This window comes from Hippichthys cyanospilos, chromosome 17, assembly GCF_059441005.1.
Source record: "Hippichthys cyanospilos isolate Australia breed blue-spotted pipefish chromosome 17, RoL_Hcya_1.0, whole genome shotgun sequence".
Taxonomy (NCBI): domain Eukaryota; kingdom Metazoa; phylum Chordata; class Actinopteri; order Syngnathiformes; family Syngnathidae; genus Hippichthys; species Hippichthys cyanospilos.
In genome coordinates this window covers 3,449,489-3,470,316 of record NC_142385.1, presented here as the reverse complement: position 1 = coordinate 3,470,316, position 20,828 = coordinate 3,449,489, and the positions used below count along the sequence as shown (strand labels likewise).

Genomic DNA, 20,828 nt, shown 5'->3' with positions numbered 1-20,828 from the left:
TCTTGCAATAAAGTTATTACACATTGAAATACAGTGCTCAATGTGACTGATTGCTGATCTTTCCACAGAAATTCTTTTTGAACATTTGTGATTTTACTCACATTTCATTTCATGCATGTTGCAGATCATTTTCTTCATATTCATCAAGATTCTGCTGCTGTTGCTTTCCAAGCTCAGAGCTAATCAGGTCAAATTTACTGACTACAGATACAGGTACAGTATTAACCTGGAGATTAACTGACCATTGATTTATAAACGGCCGGTAGAAATAACACCATCCAGAGGCAATGTTTAGCAGTTCTTTTATCCTGTCACAGATTGCAATTAAGATTAAAAACATTAAAAAGTCCCCATTAGAGATTTTGTGTATGACTTAAGCATGGCTGTATGTTTTGATTAATGCCAGCCTAGCCAAAGCAACACTGGTGTTGATTCCTCTGCTGGGAATCCATGAAGTTGTCTTCACTGTGCTCATTGACGAATGTATGGAGGGAAGCAGCCGCTACGCTCGAGACTTTATCAATCTCACCCTCAGCTCTTTTCAGGTAAGATTTGGATTAGACTATGTCTCTATGACTTAAAAGGTATAATAACATGCTGTCCTTTCAGGGATTCCTGGTTGGAGTGCTGTATTGCTTCGCTAATGGAGAGGTATGCTTTTATGCCTTATCAATAAATTTTATCTTAAATGTCTTTTGCCTGCAATTGGCTGGCAACCAGTTCAGGGTGTCCCCTGCTGGTATAGGCACCAGCAAGCCTGTGACCCAAGTGAGGATAAGCAGCTCTGGAAAATGGATGGATGGATGACTTTATTTTATGTTTATACTGTACAGCAAACAAAACAAACAAAAAGCAATTACGAATCAGGAAGTAGTTAAGGAAGTCACCGTGCTAGTAAAGGCAAAATTTAAGCCACTAAGAAGCCACTGATGGAACAGCAAGTGGCCAACAAATGGATTCAATGGACTCAAGGTGGATCGCATTGTTTGTCGGCCTGCTCCCAAACAAAACAAAACTGTTACCTGGACTCTTTCCGCTCTTGGACTTGGAAATAGACAATGGACTTTTCCAACTGACACAGTATTTTTGGCATTTCAGCTAAAGGACACTCTTATACACACATAGACACAGACCCCCCACCTCCCCACCCCCTTACGCACAAACACACAATTACACGCACCCACATGCGCACACACAAACACTTCCCTCCACATTTACAAGTATGTCCTAAGATTTTTGTGGTGATGTTTCTTTGTTTATGCATGAGAGGATTTATTTTCTGGGCTTATGCTACTGTCATCGCTGGGAAAGTGGCTGAAAACTCACATTTTCCTCCTCCTCACACCTTGTGATTTTGTTTTCGTATCTAAGATATCGGGGTGTCACTTTGCAGTTGCATGCCAACAGGCCTTGCTGTTTTTGTTTAGTCATTGTTTTTGTATTGTTTCTTGGATGATTCAAGTCCATTTGGTTGAATTTACAAATATCTATCTTCTATCACCACATCATCATCATATTGTTTGAACCAGAAGTCCATCAATCGATTTTCTAGAGCCGCTTAATCATACAAGGGTCGCAGGCTTGCTTGTGCCTATCCCAGCTGGCTTCGGGCAGTAGGCGGGGGACACCCTGAACTGGTTGCCAGCCAATTGCAGGCACACAGAGAAAAACAACCATTCACGCACCCAATCATACCTAAGGACAATTTAGTATGTCCATGCATGTGTTTGGAGTGTGGGCGGAAGCCAGAATGTCCAGAGAGAACCCATGCTGGCTTGGGCAGAACATGCAAAGTTCACACAGGAAGGCTGGAGCAGGGTGGATTGGAACTCAGCTCCCTAAACTGTAAGGCGGCCAACCAGAAGTGGGCTAAAAAGAAGTCCGCTGGATACCAGACTTTTTCAATTCACATGCCAGTGCTCTGGAATGCCCTTCCAATGGAATTTTGTGCAGCCATCTCAGTAGAAACCTTTGAATCCTGACTAAAAACACATTTGTACACTCAAGCATTTAGTTAATGGGTCTGTGATTGCAGATTCATTCTTCTCCTTCCTGTTCCCTTCTCCTGATTTGGAGAGGGGGCTAGATGGTGAGAGACCAACTGAATGCTGTCATGCGGACCTGTACCGATGGACCAATGCGTGTTTTGTTAGGATAAACCCACTAGGTCAGGCTGTGAGGAGGCTCTTACCCAATCACCTGCCGTACAGGCATCTTTACACTGGACGCTTACTGCATAATATGCCACAACGTGTTATTTTTAGTACTCGGCATCTAGTGGGGATCCTCCCACTTGCGGGTCTGAAGGTTTGTCATTTTCCCCAGATGGAGTTTTTGAGTTTTTCCTTTCTCTTCTTTTTCAGCTGTGAAGCCCTTTAGACTGTGGTGATTCAGGGCTATACAAATAAACTTGACTTGACTTGATCAGATAACGCCAAATCCCCTACTCTCCATCATCTAATTCTGCCCCTTTTTTTTCCTCTGTCCTGGAAGCTATTGGAAGCTGGCTGTGTTCAGCGGGCTTTGTTGTTTATTTGTTGGTACCATAGACGTCAAATCTCCCACATTGAAAAATTTGAACAGACTGCCAGAATCACTTAGCTTGTGTTTGGTCTGATCACAACATTGTACTAGTAGGATGTCTGGTTCACCTACTAGACATGTGTGAAAAACTATAAACAAAGAAGGAGAAAAGGCATTTCTGCTCATGCATGAGGAGAACAGAGGATTGCACAAATACAATTCTGCTGTGTTCTGAAACAGTCTCTCCGAACCTCTTTTTATTTGGTTCAGAAGTCCCTATGTTACATGAAGGCTCCAGCCCTAAAACAGCAAAAGTGCAGCTGGGGGGAGAAGCACAGCCGGAACCCAGTGTCTTTGTTCATCTATGTGAGAGCATGTGTAAATGGAAGATTAGCACTTGTATAGCACATTTCATGGAGCAAGACATTCTGCAAGATATTTTTAATCACAAGTGAAGTGACATCCGTTTGCGGTTTGAGCTTGGCCAACTTGTCGCAGCAACCTTCTCACAGCAAAACATTTCTTCATTACAAGTAGGTACAGTATATTGAATCTTCTCACAGCAAAGTATTTCTTCATTGCAAGCAGTTATATTGATTGTAGCAAATGTACTGTATAGTCACTATATTTACAATTATTGCAACATAGGACTACATTTCCCATTATTCTTAAAAACGAAAGCATAAAGTACTTTAAGTTACACTATGGCAACAGCATGTACTTCTGCTAGTGATAAGAATGAGAATGCGAACGCAAAAGTAAATTTGAATTTAAAAGCCAATTTTGAAGTGCGCTGCTGATAATGTGGGGAATATATTGGATTTTAAGGGTTCGTTATGGTCCAAAACGCAAAATATCCAAAAAATATTTTTCTGTTTTACTATGATTAGGTCCAAGCTGAGCTGAAGAAGCGCTGGCAGATTTTCTTGTTCAACAATCAGTTCAGGAGCTGTTTTCAGGGTGCGCCACTCAAGCATCTGTGGAAGTGCACGAAAAAGCACCGCCCGCGGATCCAGCAAAGGAACTCCTGCGATGAAAGAACAATTTCATTTTTCACCATGCGCCCACACTCACTACAGGTGGATTTTCAGATGAATGACGGCGCCCACAGACAAAGGGAAAATACACGTCAAGTGGCAAAAGGATGTGACAGAACAGGTCTTGACTTACTGACCAGGAAAAGTCTGTCCAGCAGTGATGGGGAAATGACGCTTGGGGAGACCATGGATGAGATTCTGGAGGAGAGTGAGTTTTGAATACACGTGGGTTCTTTATCAGAACCATTGAAGACACAGGTAATATAAAGACTGTGGTTATCAAAAATTGAAAGACACTTTCCACTACAAATGGAGGACTGTTCAACTGCTTACAAGTCATGTGTAAAATCGCTGTTTTTCACATTATATGGGAACAAAGTATGTCATTTATTCAACCATGTAATACAGTGTCTGCACTGCTTTTATTGACCAGTTATTTAAATAGACTTATACCATTACATCTAGATTAAAAATGTCCTATATATCTAATGCATTCATTGTTAAGAATGTGAATAGTGAGAAATTGAAAGTGTGCAGCACGCATTTCATCAACTGTATCATTTTTAGTATACTGTTACAATGTTGACAATGTTGAACACTCTCTCTGGCCTCCATTTTTTTTTTTTTTTTTTAGCAACAGAACTTGCTTGACATCTCGTCCGGATTTGACTTGCTTGATTTTTGTTCAAGATATCTTTGGGACCTGTTTGAAACTGAATTTCTAAACTGAAACGTACATGCAAATTGCCTGTCCTATATGTGACTTACATGTATGTATTAGGACTCTAGTCTGTCTACCAGGGTGTAAATAGAACAGCATCAAATAATAATTGCAAAATCATATTATGGTGGTATGCCATTCTAGCTACATGTAAGCTACAAGTACAGCAAAAGCTCTCAGCTCCCTTTAGTAGTTTGTAAAAAAGAAATCTGATTAAGTGTTCAATTTGTGTTTAAACCTTTTTTCAAATTGGCTACGGTACATTTGTATAGTACATTTTAGCTGTGTGTAACTTTAAAATAAATGTGCATTTTATCTGGAAAAACTGCCTGTTTTTTGTTAACTTTTATGTGCGATACATGTTTTCATTGAGTTTATAATTGTGTGAGTTATTGATATGAGTTATCATTTTCTTATTTTATAAGTGCCGATTTAATGTTGAAACTGTGTAAAATGGAAAGGGCATCTTGCAATAACATAAAAAAATGTTTTCAGGATAAAACCTTGGCCTTTTAATGAACACTTGGGCTTAAGTATGCAACTGTGTTTTAAAAGGATAGGGTGTGAGGTTTAGACTGTTTTTTGTTAAAGGCAGCAGGGGGTGCTGCGGGTGCTGCATTTACCATTGTCCATAGCTATAACAAACATGGCCGCCTCCGGAGAAGTGTCACCCCCGCAGTAAAATAATTTAATGATAACTCGACCTATGATTACTGTATATTTAAAACACACTGTTGGGCGTGAAGAACACATTCATTTAGAAGTTTATGAAATTTACAATTATTTAATGTATTCCTTTTTAATGAAAAATGCTATGAATCTTATACACTGTCCCTTTAAAGAGACTGCATCGTAATTCATTTTTGGAACTTTTAATCAAGTCACAATAATAATTACTATTCCTAAACACCAGTGTTAATTTCCTTCCTTCCATGTCTGAGAATTCTCATTGCTGCGCTCTCACAAAAAGCCCTGCCTAATCAAATAAAATGACTGGGTTTATGCTGCAAGACAGGGGTCCCCAACTTTTTTATCACCATGGACTCGTCAACGCTAGAGATTTTTACAAATGCATATTTCAATTCACAATCCACGTTTGTGGCTGCCGTCATTTGCGAGCCTATCTGGTTCGGTAAAAATAAGGTTGAGAATCCATTCCTTGTCACTTGGTGGGTTTTTTGACTACAAAGTTGCACTCTAAGTCTTTATCGCTCAAAGTCATTGTTTCAAGTAGGACTCCTGGTATTTCCTGTTAAAAGCTTTCTTTTTCTTCGAAGTTGCAAGCCTCTTGCCAGGACGTTTGTTTCATTTGTGAATACGCTACAATTCTGACCCCATACACACCACCCTTCTTCATTACAAAATGTAATATCAAAAGTGGCAAGATGTGGCTACAAAAACAAAGATCAAGCCAAACAAGCAGAAAAAAGCACAGCTTTATAAAGTTTGGTTTATGTTTGACATGTGAACACTACGCGCGGAAAGGAGACACGTGGAGTCCCGCCGTAAAGTGTCTTACGCGTCTTACTCTGTGCAGCTTTCTTCCGCAATCAGACGATATTCTCACATACTATAGGTGGCAGTAAATGGAGTCTACAGCATAAAAAAAAACTACTCTATAACAGAGGTAGAGAATCCTAGTACATTTAAATGATCCACAGTAAATTCTTCCAAGCTTTTTTAAACAGACTCCTCATCGCTCCCCAGCGTACACGCTTGCCAGGAGTTGTTTTCAGTATTTAGGTCCCCTTTAACTGAATCACAAAGGTGTTTGTACTGGCAAACTTTCATAAGCAATAGTTGGTTTGCCATGTTTTCCACGCAGTAAAGAAATTCCGGAAGGTAAGTGTTGCGGAAGATCTGGCCCGCGTAGATGCCGCATGTTTGCTGAAATGAATCAAGCATAAACCAAACTTGACTGTCAAAGGATGAACTAAATAAGTTCCAAAGCATCCTTATTTTGAGTCAATGGTGGTCCCCTTCATTCTTATTTAGAACAACTCGATGAAATAGGCGTTGCAGCCACATTGTGATAGGTGTGATTTCAGTGAACCACATGTTTCACTTCCTGGGTAAAAATTTAGCCACCAAAAAAATCCATATTTCATAGGTCATTAAATTGCCTCTGTACCAAAGGGAAGATTTCATCATACAAGTGCGCTGATTTAAAATGTCACTATACAATTATTTTAGTATCAATGAGAAGTCAAGTAATACACAATCAGGTAACAAATGAGTCAGACAGTAAAAAGAGAAAATGAAATGCTTTAAAAAAATGTTGAATTTAAACAAATGAACACTCAATGTAAAAATACTTTTCTCTCAAAATGGATTAAGTCAGTGGTTCTGAATCAGTGGGTCTGGCCCCCCTGATGCGTGATGCGGGGGTTGAGAAGCAGGGAAAAGGCTCTGTTAAAGTTAATTTATATTGCTTTTTTTTCTTTTGTGAATGTTAAAAAGGATACAGGTTTTGGCATACTTAATACAATTTTTATAGATAATAATCTTATTTAAAGTCAGCACGTCGGTTTGGGGGGGGGGGGTTACTCGGGGAGGGGGGGGACCTTGGCAAAACAGATTTGAGAAGCACTGGACTAAGTTATATCAGTGGTTACATTATGAGAAACGATGACGGATACTACGTTGTTCTATTAATTTCATACATTTTACTGTGACATTTGTTAATATATGTTGTTGTTTTTTGTTCATGTCTTGTAAACACAGTTTGAACCTTAGATTTACGTTGTCCTTTTTGCTGTTCTGCTGACCCATAGCTTTTAGTATTGCGAATTCTGGGTGAGTTAAAATGAGCACTGAGCTTTTAAATTCAGTACATTATATTCCTGAAACTCCTTCCCCCAGTCCTGCATGACAAGTGCCCAAAATCTACATTGTCCGTGACCGTTTATTTATTTATTTATTTATTTATTTATTTATTTATTTTATAAGGGTGTCGCTTTGCGTCATTTCAGCGTTTAAGCACGCCCTAACCCTAAATCAATTGTCGCGCTGGATGACTCAACAGAGGCTCTCAACAGCACCCTCTATGACCCGCAGTCAGTCGATGCGGTTTAGTCAACTGTTGAACATGCCAGGATCCGCCATGAACAACGGCGTCTCGGAGCCTATCGGATATATCACTCGGGTTCAAAGCTTCAGCGCATGCCACCGCTTGCACAGGTACGTTTATTGTCATTCTTTTGTCTTCTGCCATCGCGGTGGTTTTGAAGGCGACAATCAGCTGGGTCGCTCTTTTGCGAGGTAGCGTGATTTTCTGTGAGGGAGCTCAGGATCGCGGGGAAAGCGCTTAGGCTAGCTAGTTAAATGCCAGATAAATGCAGGCTAATCTACTCTGTCCCCATTTTAAGAGTGGTTTTACTTGTGTGAGTTTTGTGGGGGGGTTATTCTTCCACTCAAGCGGTCATGTTTGCCTTAATTGTGGGAAACGACACAAACAACCTTTCCCTTACAAAACGGATTATCTCTTACAGGCCAAACTTTTTATGGTAAATGTTACGCCTACATTTCCTTTGGTTCCTTAGGTTGTTATCTAGGCCAGGGTTCCCCAAGCTTTTTATCACCACACTCATGGGAGTGGGGCGCTTCGAATGGCGAACACAAAGTGCACATTAAATATAAACCAATGGGTGCCCTCTTCTTCCTTGCTGCCTCAAAATATACAAAAGTGCACACAGATTACATTGATTAAATTATTCATATAACTGAAATACAAATGCTATTTATTTTAATACAAAATGTCAATTAGATGCCAATGAGTACTTAGTGCCAAACCTTTGCATAAGCTAACAAAGGAAAATACCTGGCACAAACAAAAAAATGCTAACAAGCATTCAAGGCAGCACTACATTATATGCTGAAGATTTAACATTAGCTAGAATGCCATCCACAGTTACTCGTTGTTGGATGAACAAACAAATTTCAAGCATATTATAAATGTCAACATCCGTCCATCCTCACTACAAAATGTAATCAGTGGCCAGAAGTAGAGCCAAAAAAGTGGACGTTAAATATAAACTAATGGGTGCCCTCTTCTTCCTTGCTGCCACAAAATGTACAAAAGTGCACACAGATTACATTGATTAAATTATTCATACAACTGAAATACAAATGCTATTTATTTTAATACAAAATGTCAATTAGATGCCAATGAGTACTTATCAGTGCCAAACCATTGCATAAGCTAACAAAGGAAAATACCTGGCACAAACAAAAATGCTAACAAGCTAAATGCATTCAAGGCAGCACTAATTACATGCTGAAGAATTAACGTTAGCTAGAATGCTATCCACAGTTACATGTTGTTGGATCAACAAACAAACTAATTTCAAGCATATGATAAATGTCAATATCCGTCCATCCTCACTACAAAATGTAATATCAGCAGTGGCCAGAAGTGGAGCCAAAAAAGTGCACATTAAATATAAACTAATGGGTGCCCTTTTCTTCCTTGCTGCCTCAAAATATACAAAAGTGCATACAGATTACATTGATTAAATTATTCATATAACTGAATTGTAAATGCTATTCATTTTAATACAAAATGTCAATTAGATGCCAATGAGTACTTATCAATGCCAAACCTTTTGCATCAGCTAACAAAGGAAAATACCTGGCACAAACAAAAATGCTAACAAGCTAAACGCATTCAAGGCAGCACTACATTATATGCTGAAGAATTAACATTCGCTAGAATGCTATCCACAGTTACACGTTGTTCGATCAACAAACTAATTTCAGGCATATCATAAATGTCAACATCCGTCCATCCTCACTACAAAATGTAATATCAGCAGTGGCCAGAAGTGGAGACAAAAAACAAAGATCAAGCCAAACCCAGCACAAATGAATGAACTGTTAAAGAATAAATTTATACCGGGCTGCAAACCAGTGGCTTGGGACCTCTGATATTGGTCGTCCGCCGATTGTTTGAATGTATGGTGTAAGGTCGCTGTCAAAAATATGTATGCGTGTCTACCCTTTCATGTCCGAAGTTTAACCATCCATGTCTTTAATCATTATATCTTGTGAGTAGGACGCTAAATTGTGTTGCTTGGGGGATTTTCCTTGTGACTACAAGGGCAAAGTCTTTAAAGTAGAACGTCTATTAAACATAATGAAATCTTTAATTTATTTGTTAATAGGATTCAAATTCAGCTATCATGTGTGCATCAAAACCTAATGTTTTTAAAGGGGTTACTTTCAAATCAACCGCAATGTTTGTTTTTGACAGGTGAGGTCCCTCAGCTGTCAGCAGTTTCGAAGCGATTGGCCCCAAGTGGTCTCAAATGGTACACAAAAGTGTTAACAGTTTGACTTTCCCTGGTAGCTTGGCCCGACATGTCGATGTGCTTATTGTGATTCACAATCATAGAATAGGGAGTTGAATCCACACTAGAAGTCCATACGGACGCAAAGTCGTGTGTAGTGAATCTTTGTAGTCGTACATGTGCTGTGTTGAAAAGACTAGGATTCTTGGTCACAAGAAAAAAAATTCAAACACACACAATTTTGGGTCATAGTCACAAGGATATCAAAGCCACGCAAAAAATAAAAAATACTCATACAATTTAAACTCATACTCAGAAGATGTAACTATAATGGATATGAGTGGTCAAGCACGCATATTTCTGACAGCGATCTTACGCCGTATGAATAAGAGTCTAAGTCTCCAGGCACACATTCACAAATGCCTTCACGCATTTGTGATTTGTGTTCAGCAGCACTCGAGCAAAAGTCACATGTAAGAAAACAGCCGATCAAGGGATCCAGTGATAACAGATTGCAGATCTATGTACCGTATTTTTCGGACTATGAGGCGCGATTTTTTTTCTCTTCATTTTAGCCCTGCGGTTTATAGTCTGGTGCTTAGCTGTGTTTTTTGTTGTTGTTTTGTTTTTTGCCAGCCACCAGGAGACAATCTACCAGTCAAGTAAATGTGTTTATCTGTTCAAGGTGTCAATTTATGGAATAAGTATGAAGTACAACTGAAAAGATGTGAATCAATGGCTGTGCTCAAAAAGAGTTTTAAAAATATGAGAGTAAAAATGTCTGCTTTGAATAAGAGCTTGTATAAAAGTTTTGGTAACTTTGCGACGTGTACATTTTATATAAAGTATACAGCAGTGGAGAAGAGCAGTGTTAAAGAGAGAATGTTGCTTTCGGCAGACAATTACAAATAAATTAAATGACTAAAAAATTTTTTTTAAATTATCCGTGACAAAAAACATTTTTTTGCTCAATTTTTGCTGCTGCGGCTTATACTGGTGCAGCTTGTGGTCTGGAAAATACGGTACGTATTCAATCATGTGTTTACTTACAACTCCATTTACACATTTGCAGGCAGGTTTTTATCACATTAATTAATTTAATACAGCACTGTATAAAGACTGCTTTGATGGGGCATTTTATTTCTATATGTATTATGTTTCGAGATGTACTATTTACATTTACTTTGGAGTTTGACGTTGTACACTCGCAATTGTGCACATGCCATTTGACGTAATCTCGCATTTGTGCACATAAGTGGATAAACCCCTATGTTAGCTTTTTTTTCCCCTTTATTGTTTCGTGGTTAGGCTGCTCAGTGGTGCAGTGGTTAGCACATCTGCCACACAGTTCAAGGACCCAAGTTCAAATCCACATCACTCTAGCCTTCCTGTGTGGAGTTTGCATGTTCCCGCGTGGGTTCTCACCGTGCACTCCGGCTTCCTCTCACACCTCAAAAACATGCATGGCAGGTGTATTGATTGAACATACTAAATTGTCCTTAGGTGTGATTGGGTGCGTGAATGGTTATTCGTCCCTGTGTGCCCTGCAATTGGCTGGCAACCAGTTGGGGGTATCCCCTCCCGACTGCCCCAAGTCAGCTGGGATAGGCATCAGCAAACCTGCGACCCTTGTGAGGATTAGCGGCTCTAAAAAATGGATGGAGGATGTTTCGTGGCTCGGTCATCTATAGAACGGCATCATTAAGGGGGCGTGGTATCAGTCAACAAGATGTTTTCCTTCTGGTTAAAAATGTTGCCGACCCCCAAATAAATATTATAATTCATAAGAAATTAAATCCCCAATGTGTCAAAGGTAAAATTGTATCATTTATATGCATATATGTAATCGTGGAAAGTTTGCAGGTCCTAGCCGTTGTACAGTTGTACAGTGCTTCTTGCTGGTGGCTGTCAGGGGATTTCATGTTATTGTTTTGTTTCAATTTTGTGAATTGTATGCACAAAATAGAATAACCTGTAAATTATGCATATTTCTTTTTCTTTTTTAGAAAATAAATTTTGGTTCTCATCTCCTTTGTAGTGTTCACTTGTCTGATGAAGATAATATAAAAGTCTTTGGGAAATGTAACAATCCTCATGGCCATGGACACAACTACAAAGGTTGGTGATTTTTCACTTTTTCACATTTTTCAGAAAGTTTTGAGTGTCATCACTGAGTGAAAACTGTGATGCATATTCTCATGTGTTTTTGTTTTGAATTCTTCACTTTTTTTCTTCACATTTGCATGTTATATCTGTGTTAGTAATCATGAATACTTGGAACATGTGTAGGTAAGGTGAATGGGTTTTGGTACAACAAGTATATTTAGTTTAGTTGTGCAAATAGCAGCCAATGCTGATTACAAGCAACTGCAATCATCACAGAGATCACAGGTGATCTTGTTTAGACATTGATTAGATATTTGTGTAGATCTGCAAGAAGTTTCGATTGTGTAGTATTACACAGATGTATGTGGAAATTCTTCAATGGGGCAAATTAACGACGAACATATTCCTAAAAATTGAGACGCTCGCTATATACTCTTAAAATTGCTTTTATGCCTGCATATTTTGAGCAGGAAATTGCTCTTTGAAATATGGCTAAATTATTTATTTTACTTGTGTTTTTTAATCGCAATTCCAGATAACACCATCACATGATTACCAAAGCTTTGTGTGTGTGTTTTTTTTTTCTTTTTTTGATTCAGCACTGCTAACTTACCCAGAATCTGTTGTATCTCACACATAAATGCCATCCGCCTCCTCTTCTGTGAAGCTTACCACTTAGAAGTGGCATGCTACTCCTGTTGTGGAAACCAATCAGCTCCAATCTCCTGCATAGTATATACTTGGTACTGACACATGCCGGAACAAAGCACAAGCTACAAGATTCACTTCCTAGGTTTAACGCCTAAACATTATTCAAAGCTACACTTCTAATAAGCATTGTTGTCACTTCAAAGTGCACGAGGGGTAGCTAAGCATGCAACTCCAAACAAGAGAAGTTATCAGAAGCAGCCCGTTCTAATCGCTGTGCTGCTGTTATGCCGCCAAACACCAGAAAAAGTGCTTCAGTTTCACAGAAGTCTGACTGCATTATAGTGAGGCGCAACCAGCTACGGATAGCAGATTAGCATGTAATTAAACCAGAGAAAATATTTAGTTGTGAACAATTATACAGCGATCCCTTGCTACTGCCCGCCTCCCCTATCATGGCCTCAGTACATCATAGATTTTTTTTTTAAAGCTATATTGCAAATAGACGCGCTTGTGAAGGTGTTCTGCATGTGAGACAGACAGTGATGGGCAAAGTACACAATTGTTTACTTGAGTAAAAGTAAAGCTTCCCCATGTAAAAAATTACTTGAGTAAAAGTGCTGAACCTAAAATATACTCTAGTAAAAGTACAGGCTTAGTAATGTTCTTTAAAGTAAAATAAAAGGAAAACATTTTTATATTTTTTTGCAACTTCAAAGATCACAATTCCAATCGATTTTTTTTTTCTATGCCGTTAAGATAAATATTGTCAGTTATTTTCAAGAAGGGGTGGCTCGGTGGAAGAGTGTCTTCCGACACATGCATGGAAGGTGTATTGGACACTAAATGGTCACACACAACATCAAGGATGTCAAACTTGTTTTAGCTTGCAGGCCGCATAGAGGAAAATCTATTCCCTAATGACAAAATACTAACATTACTATTAATCATAAAACATTTCAAGTTGTTCGTTAAAAAATAAAAACCATCTCATTTTTATATTGTACAAAATTATCTCGCAGGTCAGATTAAACCCCAGCCGGAAATCCAGATTCCTAAAGCACCTTTCATACGGGTGATCATTTTATTACGAGCCGTCTTCCTAATGTTCGCCGAGTCCTTCTTAATGTAGCGAACGGTGGATTCGTTCATTCTCAAATGGTGGGCCACGGCCGCAGCTATGGGTCGCTGAAGCGATATGTTTCTCTTATAATGTTTTTTATTGTGGATTGTTTAAAAAAATAAAATAAAGTAACCAGGCATTTTTCAAAATGTAGCAAGTAAAAAGTATGTTACCTTTGTTTTAAATGTAGGAAGTAAAAGTAAAAAGCTGTCAGAAAAATACTTTTAAAAGTACAAAGTACAGGCAAAATTTACTTAAGTACAGTAACAAAGTATTTTTACGTCGTTACTTCCCATCACTGGAGGAGACATGAGTTATCTACAAATGCACTCCTCAGACGTCAAACTACTGTAGTACACAATTATTTAAATCTTAATTTAGTAAACTTTTTTACAGTAACTGTACTGTTGTCCCTTCCCGTTCCCATTCCTTTGGCTGTAGTCTCATGGAGAGTAGGGCTGCACAATGATGGCCAAAATAATAATCACAATTATTTCAAACAATATTGCGATCACGATTATTAATCACGATTATCCATCATGTATGGTCAAACATGTCTATTTATTGCACTTTTTTTAAACAAGCAGTACTGTATATACTGTATAGACAAGGCTTGATACTTAAAAATAATAATAATAAACTTAAATAAAGTAAATATTAATTATGGCAAAAACTTGCTCAGTGCAAACAACTGAAAAAAAATAAGCCTACTTAGAACCAAGCAGATACTACAACAGTCCTATAAGAATACCTACAACAGCCTTAAAAGTTTTTTTGCAAGAAAAAAAACAGTACAAAAGTACCAGAATCACTCGAAGTGAGTCTGGACTTAGCAATCACTTCCTATTTCTTGCTCAATGATGTCTTAACCTTGCGTTTGCCCCCTGGTGGTAGGATGTCTGAAAGTGCTTTATTTGACATGCACCGTTATGCGACTTTTTAAATGTTAATATTGGCCGATTATCATCTTAATTAATCGTGGCAGCCAATATGTTGATCGCCATTAAAATGCGATCAGTTGTGCAGCCCAAATTCAACAAACTTGAAAAGGACTTACTGGCTTATACAACCTCAACCTGTCCTTGCATTAGTTAAGTCATCGTTTTCTGTTTTTGTCATTCTAATTGATTGATGTACTTTTCCGGTATATTGATCATTGTGACTGTAAGTAGGGAATATTGCTTGATTTTTTTTATTTATTTATTTTTTTTAACTAAACCACTTTGTATTGGTACCCAACATTTCCCAATCATTGACGACAATATTTTTTCTTTCCACAGTCGAGATAACTGTGCGTGGAAAGGTGAGTATCAGGCATTGTTTTTCTTATTTTTTTTTATTTTCCTCTCCTTTGTATCCTTTGTATTCCTCTACATACTTCTTGATCATCCAGCTTCGTTTCCATATAAATCATCTTCTTACTTCTCTCTTTAACATCACTAGCAATCGTGGGACCCATGGATAACCCATGGATTTTTGTAAGCACTCACAGGCGAACAAAGCTTACATGTGCCGACATTTTGGAAACCATGATGTCACCCAACATCAGACCAGCATCTTAGTGCTTCCGTGACGCCGACCAATAGCAGACCAGTATCTTAAGGAGTCGTGACACCGACCGATTGCAGACCAGCAATCTAGTGACTTAAGCGGTGACGTGTGTATAGACGTATGAGCGTGGAGCGACTCGCAGTCACGCATGCACACTGACCGCCGTGTTTGAGGAGGGTTTTTTGTCGCAATGTGAACAAAATGGTGTAAAGAGGGGACCAAAAAAAAAGCTGCGGTTGACATCGCAAAGTGGAAAAAACGCAAGCCGGGGTCGTCGTAAATCAGGAGTACACTGTACTATATATTTTTTTGATATATGTCTTATTATATCCATTTGGTTACGTTCCTGCCAGTGTTGTAGTTTTTAGTCAATTAGAATTCAGCTAACTTGTGTTGCCAGGCAGGATGAAATCTTCATAGCCCCCCTGGTGGTTTTGGGCGCTCAACACAATAATTTCTATGGCACCCTCTTCGCTGGTAGCTGTTGAAAGGATTAATGCAAAAATCGGAGGAACTGCATGATCAAATAGTTTTCAACATGTCCAAAATTGACAAAATTTCCAATTTTTTCCTCTCTTTTTTTATTTTTATTTTTTCTTACAAGCATTTAGAATGGATGCCAGGACAGCACATCGAAAGTCGACATGTTTTGACAATCTATGCAATATTTTAGCATCCAATTTTTAATGGCAGTAACATGGGTTAAATATGTCATGTGCAGGGAGTACCTCTCTTTTTTTAATTTATTTATTTTTTTTCTTACAAGCATTTAGAATGGATGCCAGGACAGCATATCAAAAGTCGACATGTTCTGACAATTCATGGAATATTTTAGCATCCAAGTGTTTTTTTGGTATGCTTTTCCTTTGATATCTCACATCAAAAAAAATATTAAATCCAAAAATGGGTCAAAATTTCCCCCAGAGGTTACACTAGAATATTGCCAGTATTTAGGTTTCAAATGGGTTATTCACATCATGTAAACAGTCTTAGTTATGTTCATTTTAATTTGTTGCAAGTCACTGTATTCCTTTAAAAGAAGTTGTGCTACCACATATGTCGATTGGGATTGTTTTTATTGCATGTTCTACTCACATTATATATTTCTTGAAGAAATGGATGAAAGATATTTGAAAACCGCCATCATTTTTATGAATTTATATTACACAGGGTAATTTTTTTCAACATTAATTTTACTCCAGAATTGCCCTACTTTTTTTTACTATTTCAATTCATGCTGTTGCGATTGCTGCATAAAGTCTTCTTTATCATATCATAAGGTTAAAATTTGCCTCGTGCTTCCTAAACCATAATCCGAGCTACATCAATCCTGGCATTGTTATCTCAAAAGTCATTTCAGGCAAAAACATTGAACATAAAGGTCAATTTGTACCCATCAGCCCACATGACCGCCCGCCACTGAATTCTTGCACCCACCTGCTATGCACTTGTGACTTAAACCCCCCACCCTCCTTTTTGGATTTTTTTTCCCCCACTTCAGAATGATAGCAGCATACATAATATAAAAACTATGGTGTTTTAGTAGTTTCAGCAATTTTCTTGGTGTTTTTTTTGCCAATGGTAACATACACAAAGCAAAGTTTGTCTTCTGACAAATCAAAACATGTATAGTGTAATGCACCTCATTTGAAAATACATTTTAGTGCAATTATTTTAGCACAGAGAGAACAGTATATGTGTAACCCTTTGTACCTTTATGTTTCTGTAGATTGATCATATCACTGGCATGATAATGAACCTGACTGACTTGAAGAGGTGTATAGAGGTAAGAATGTCAGAATATCAACAAATGGTTTCATTGTTTGAAATGGGTGGAACATTGGTTAGCACGTCCGCCTCACAGTGCACAAGTCCCACTTGCGGCTTCAGTCCACGTGGCCTTACTCTCTGCTTGTGAGTGTGAATGGTTCTTTGTCTGTGTGCCCTGTGATTGGCTGCGAACCAGCTGAGTGTGTACCCCGCCCGCTCCACAAAGATAGCTGGGATGGGTTCAGCTCACCGGCAAACCCTGTGACGACAAGCAGCTCAAGGGCCTGTATCATGGGAGTTCAACATTTTGGAGATTTTAACGATTACTTTTGATTTCTAACCCTAACCCTGTTTATAGCCTTTACAAAAAAACATCACTTGTTTAACAAAGTTATTATAAATTGCGGCACTCAGAATAAAGCACTAACAGTCAATTGATTACACATTTCCGAATATGCAAAATCATAAACTAGGTAAAAGTCAAACCTGACATAAACCTAAGTGTACTATAATGAAAGTAGAATAAATGTCACATATAAAAGGGGAATCAATGTTACATTTAAAAGTATTAAAACATAAAAGAATCCCAAAACAATCTAATGTAATGACACAGGCACATCAAATCCAACTGTCTCTCTTCACTGTTTTGCATATTAATGACGTAAACGCTTGTTTTTGGCTCCTTCATTCACTTTGCGCGACCCTTATGAGGGTAAGCAGTCACGATGATGGATGGATGGCTGGATGGGTGGACGGACGGACGAATGGATGGATTTTTCATAGTTAACCAGCATATGAATGATGTCATGAAGGGGGTGAAGCTCCCATACTGTACAGTAAGAGTTGCAGCTACAGTCAATGAAATGTTTCATATCCTAGTTTGAAATGTAAGTACTATATTTTCCGCACTATAAGGCGCACCGGATTATAAGGCGCACCCTCAATGACATATTTTAAAACTTTTTCATCACAATATAGTAATACTCAAAATAATAACGATAATAACTCAAATAATAAGTCTAAACTCTCAATAGCTTAATAATTAATGTCAATATGACCAACCTTGTTCAACTGTAAACACACAAAAGAAACAGGTAAAGCTTACTTTGTCATTCCCCATCCACAAATCCCAATCCCAATATTGGTCCATATAAAAGGCGCACCTGATTATAAGGCGCACCATCAGCTTTTTAACAAAAATTAAGGCTTTTAGGTGTGCCTTATAGTGCGGAAAATACAGTACGAACAAACCTCGTGTTTATTAAGAATTTAAATCGCCAAAGCGTGAAATGTAATTTATATGCTTATGTTTTGCTGTGGAACACAGTCAGTTATTTTCAATTTAATTTGTTGCACTTCACTGTACTCCTTTCAAAGAAGTTATGCAACTACATACTGTATGTTGATTGGGAATTCTTTATTGGGTGTTCTCTTCACATAAAATATTTCTTGAACAAGTGGATGAACGATATTTGAAAACTGACATTTTCATGAATTTAAATTATGCAAATTTTCCCCCCACCCTTGGTTGGTACATACCAGATAGGCCTGTCACAATGATTACTAGTTCACTCGATAAATAAAATGGACAAGATATGGTCGTTTTTTATTTGTTTTTTTCCCCCCCAGACTCTGATCAATAGTCATTTGCGTGTGCAAACAGAAAACAACACAGACATAACTTAAAAGCAGAAAACACAACATATTGGTTGTGTTGTCTACAACAAGGTTCAGTAGAATACTGAACTAGCTGGCTGCTACTCTGTGATTCCGGTAAAACAAAGGGCGGACAATTATGTATTTACTTGTACTTAAACTTGATTATACGTCTTGACTGGTGCCTGTCTACAAGAAAGATAAATGAATGAATCTTTATATCGTGATAGGGACACTGCAGTCAGACATAGTTACAGGATTGCAGCTGATGTGATGCATGTTAAAGTGAATGCCAATTCTCAACTCTGCTCCCTAGCAGGGCTCTTCCACAACATTACAAAATGGTTAAAAATGTAAATTGTTCATCAAATGCAAAAAACAAGGAATCGACACAATTCAGACATGAAATAAAATGATATAGCATAAAATGTCGCAAAAAAAATATGTCTGTCATTAAAAACACATTGCACATACTTCAGTGTTGCCACACTAGTAACAGATGAGTGCATTTATGTTTTTTTCTTTCGCCAGGTTTTAGTTTTGTAACTGAACATATTAACAATTTTACTGGGCACAGCGGCCGCTTTCGGCCGATAGACTAAACAGGCAAAAACGGCCTTCGTTAGTCACACTTTTTTCTATTTTTAAGACCTAAACAGGCAGGAATTCAGGATTTTAGAGGAATTTAGGGGTACGTTAAAATCTTAAGCAATGGCTCTTACAGCCGTTTTCAGCTGTTTTGCTTGTTTAGACTATCGGCTGAAAGCAGCCACTGTGCCCGGTAATGGGTTAAAGTCCAAAGGGAATTTTATTTGTAAGGACAGTGTGTTCCAGGATTTACGATTGTTATGGGAGATGGCTGACTGTCCAAAGTTTGTTCTGGGAGGGATTTTGCAGTTTTGGTTTGCTGAACTTCTGGTCATTCTGATGTGAACGTTCGACAGTACAAATTCGTTATTCATGGCAATCCTAAGCAATGTACCAAGCCAAAATGTATCATTGCGCTTTAATCATTTTAATTTATGTCATGTATTAATTTAGTGTATTGAATAATTACTATAAGTTGTTGAGTTGTGTATTTTTAAATATTGTCTTTTGAGGTGAAGAGCTAATAAGGTTTTTAGGACTCTGCACCAGAGCTTTAGCTAATTTCATGCAAAAAGAATGATTAAAAAGTCGTGATTAGTCAACTAATCAAACATAATCACAAATTAATTGACTATTAAAATTATTGTTAGTGACAGCCTTAGTCGCGACAGGCCTGGTATTGGACATACGTATTATCTGAGTACTGACAGTAGTGATACCATTAAGCAAAGTTGCATGACTTAATAAAGACATACTTTTAAAACATCAAATATGAGCTCTATAAAAGTGAGTGTAATTTGAGTGATTTATGCCATTTCCAGGAAGTCATCATGATTCCACTTGATCATAAGAACCTGGATAAGGATGTCCCATATTTTGCCACTATTGCCAGGTATGCATCTTCCTCTTCATAAATTGGTGACTATTGAAAGAAGCACGGATGATTTTCTGTTGTCTGTGCATTTAATAACTGTCAACTAATTTTAAAAGACATTTACAAACTCACTGTGTTTATTTGTAACCTTCTGATATTCTATCTTCTTGGGGGGGGGGGAATATTCGGACAAATTGAACTTTTGCTCCAAAGTGTTGTCAGTGGTATTGCTCCATCATGCAGACACATTACAGTTTATTCACACATTCCCATGCATATTAGGCAATTAATATTCCTGAATATGGTGGTGGGAAGCTTGTCCACATACATGTGCCCTGACAACAAGCTAAGAAAATGGATGGATAATGGCGGCATTGGGTTTTCAGACCATGTTCAAAGCATCTTGGAGGGTTGCAAATACGATTTTTTTTTTTTTCATCCCAATACTACTACTGCTACTAACTATTTTTTTCCGTCCCTTAGCACAACTGAGAACCTGGCTGTTTACATTTGGAACAACATGGCAAAGGCCATTGCACCTCACAATCTCTATGAAATTAAAATTTATGAGACAGATAAGAATATTATAGTATATAGAGGAGAATAGACTACCATTTATTTTCCTCACAAGTGCTGTTGATGAACCTTGTGTGGTTTGCCTACTGTGAAATCAAAGAGGTGTCTTATAAGGCTAATAACTGACAGTTATGTCACTTTTATATCAAATATATTTCCAATTGTATTTATGGCTAGCCCTTTGAGATTAACAGCCATCTCGTTTTTGAGGTGAGTCAAGATCATTGAAAGAGATGTTTTGTCTATGTTCTTTTTTTCCTGTAAATGACCTTTTTTAACATCCGTTATACCTTTCATGTGTCAAGAATCTGTATGCATTAAAATCGAAACTAGATTCTTTTGAAATTAAAAAAGTGTGAATCTCTTA

At 37.9% G+C, this 20,828-nt stretch overlaps 2 protein-coding genes and 1 long non-coding RNA gene across 3 annotated transcripts in view; 2 read left to right on the top strand and 1 right to left on the bottom strand.

The window, feature by feature from the left end:
* Window positions 1-4,529, top strand: part of glp2r (glucagon-like peptide 2 receptor) — a 19,794-nt gene extending 15,265 nt beyond the window's left edge. The window contains exons 10-13 of the mRNA XM_088439291.1: window positions 125-213; window positions 407-545; window positions 610-651; window positions 3,414-4,529. Coding sequence (XP_088295417.1) covers window positions 125-213; window positions 407-545; window positions 610-651; window positions 3,414-3,779 — 636 coding nt within the window. The 3' untranslated portion in view covers window positions 3,780-4,529. The remainder of the gene's footprint in view (window positions 1-124; window positions 214-406; window positions 546-609; window positions 652-3,413) is intronic.
* On the bottom strand, window positions 3,311-12,449 carry LOC148409253 (uncharacterized). Its single transcript, XR_015868422.1, has 3 exons — window positions 12,289-12,449; window positions 3,698-3,758; window positions 3,311-3,550 (listed from the first exon to the last, which is right to left on the bottom strand). It is a non-coding gene; the product is annotated as an uncharacterized LOC148409253 (long non-coding RNA).
* Window positions 7,295-20,828, top strand: pts (6-pyruvoyltetrahydropterin synthase). Its single transcript, XM_088439293.1, has 6 exons — window positions 7,295-7,461; window positions 11,608-11,687; window positions 14,727-14,749; window positions 16,727-16,783; window positions 19,833-19,903; window positions 20,369-20,828. The coding sequence occupies exons 1-6, from the start codon at window positions 7,295-7,297 to the stop codon at window positions 20,490-20,492; spliced, it is 522 nt and encodes a 173-aa protein (XP_088295419.1). The 3' UTR covers window positions 20,493-20,828.

Coding starts and splice junctions, on each gene's coding strand:
- pts (XM_088439293.1), top strand. CDS start 7,295: ATGACTCAACAGAGGCTCTCAACAGCACCCTCTATGACCCGCAGTCAG. Junction 11,688..14,726: donor CCATGGACACAACTACAAAG/GTTGGTGATTTT, acceptor TTCTTTCCACAG/TCGAGATAACTGTGCGTGGA. Junction 19,904..20,368: donor TATTTTGCCACTATTGCCAG/GTATGCATCTTC, acceptor TCCGTCCCTTAG/CACAACTGAGAACCTGGCTG.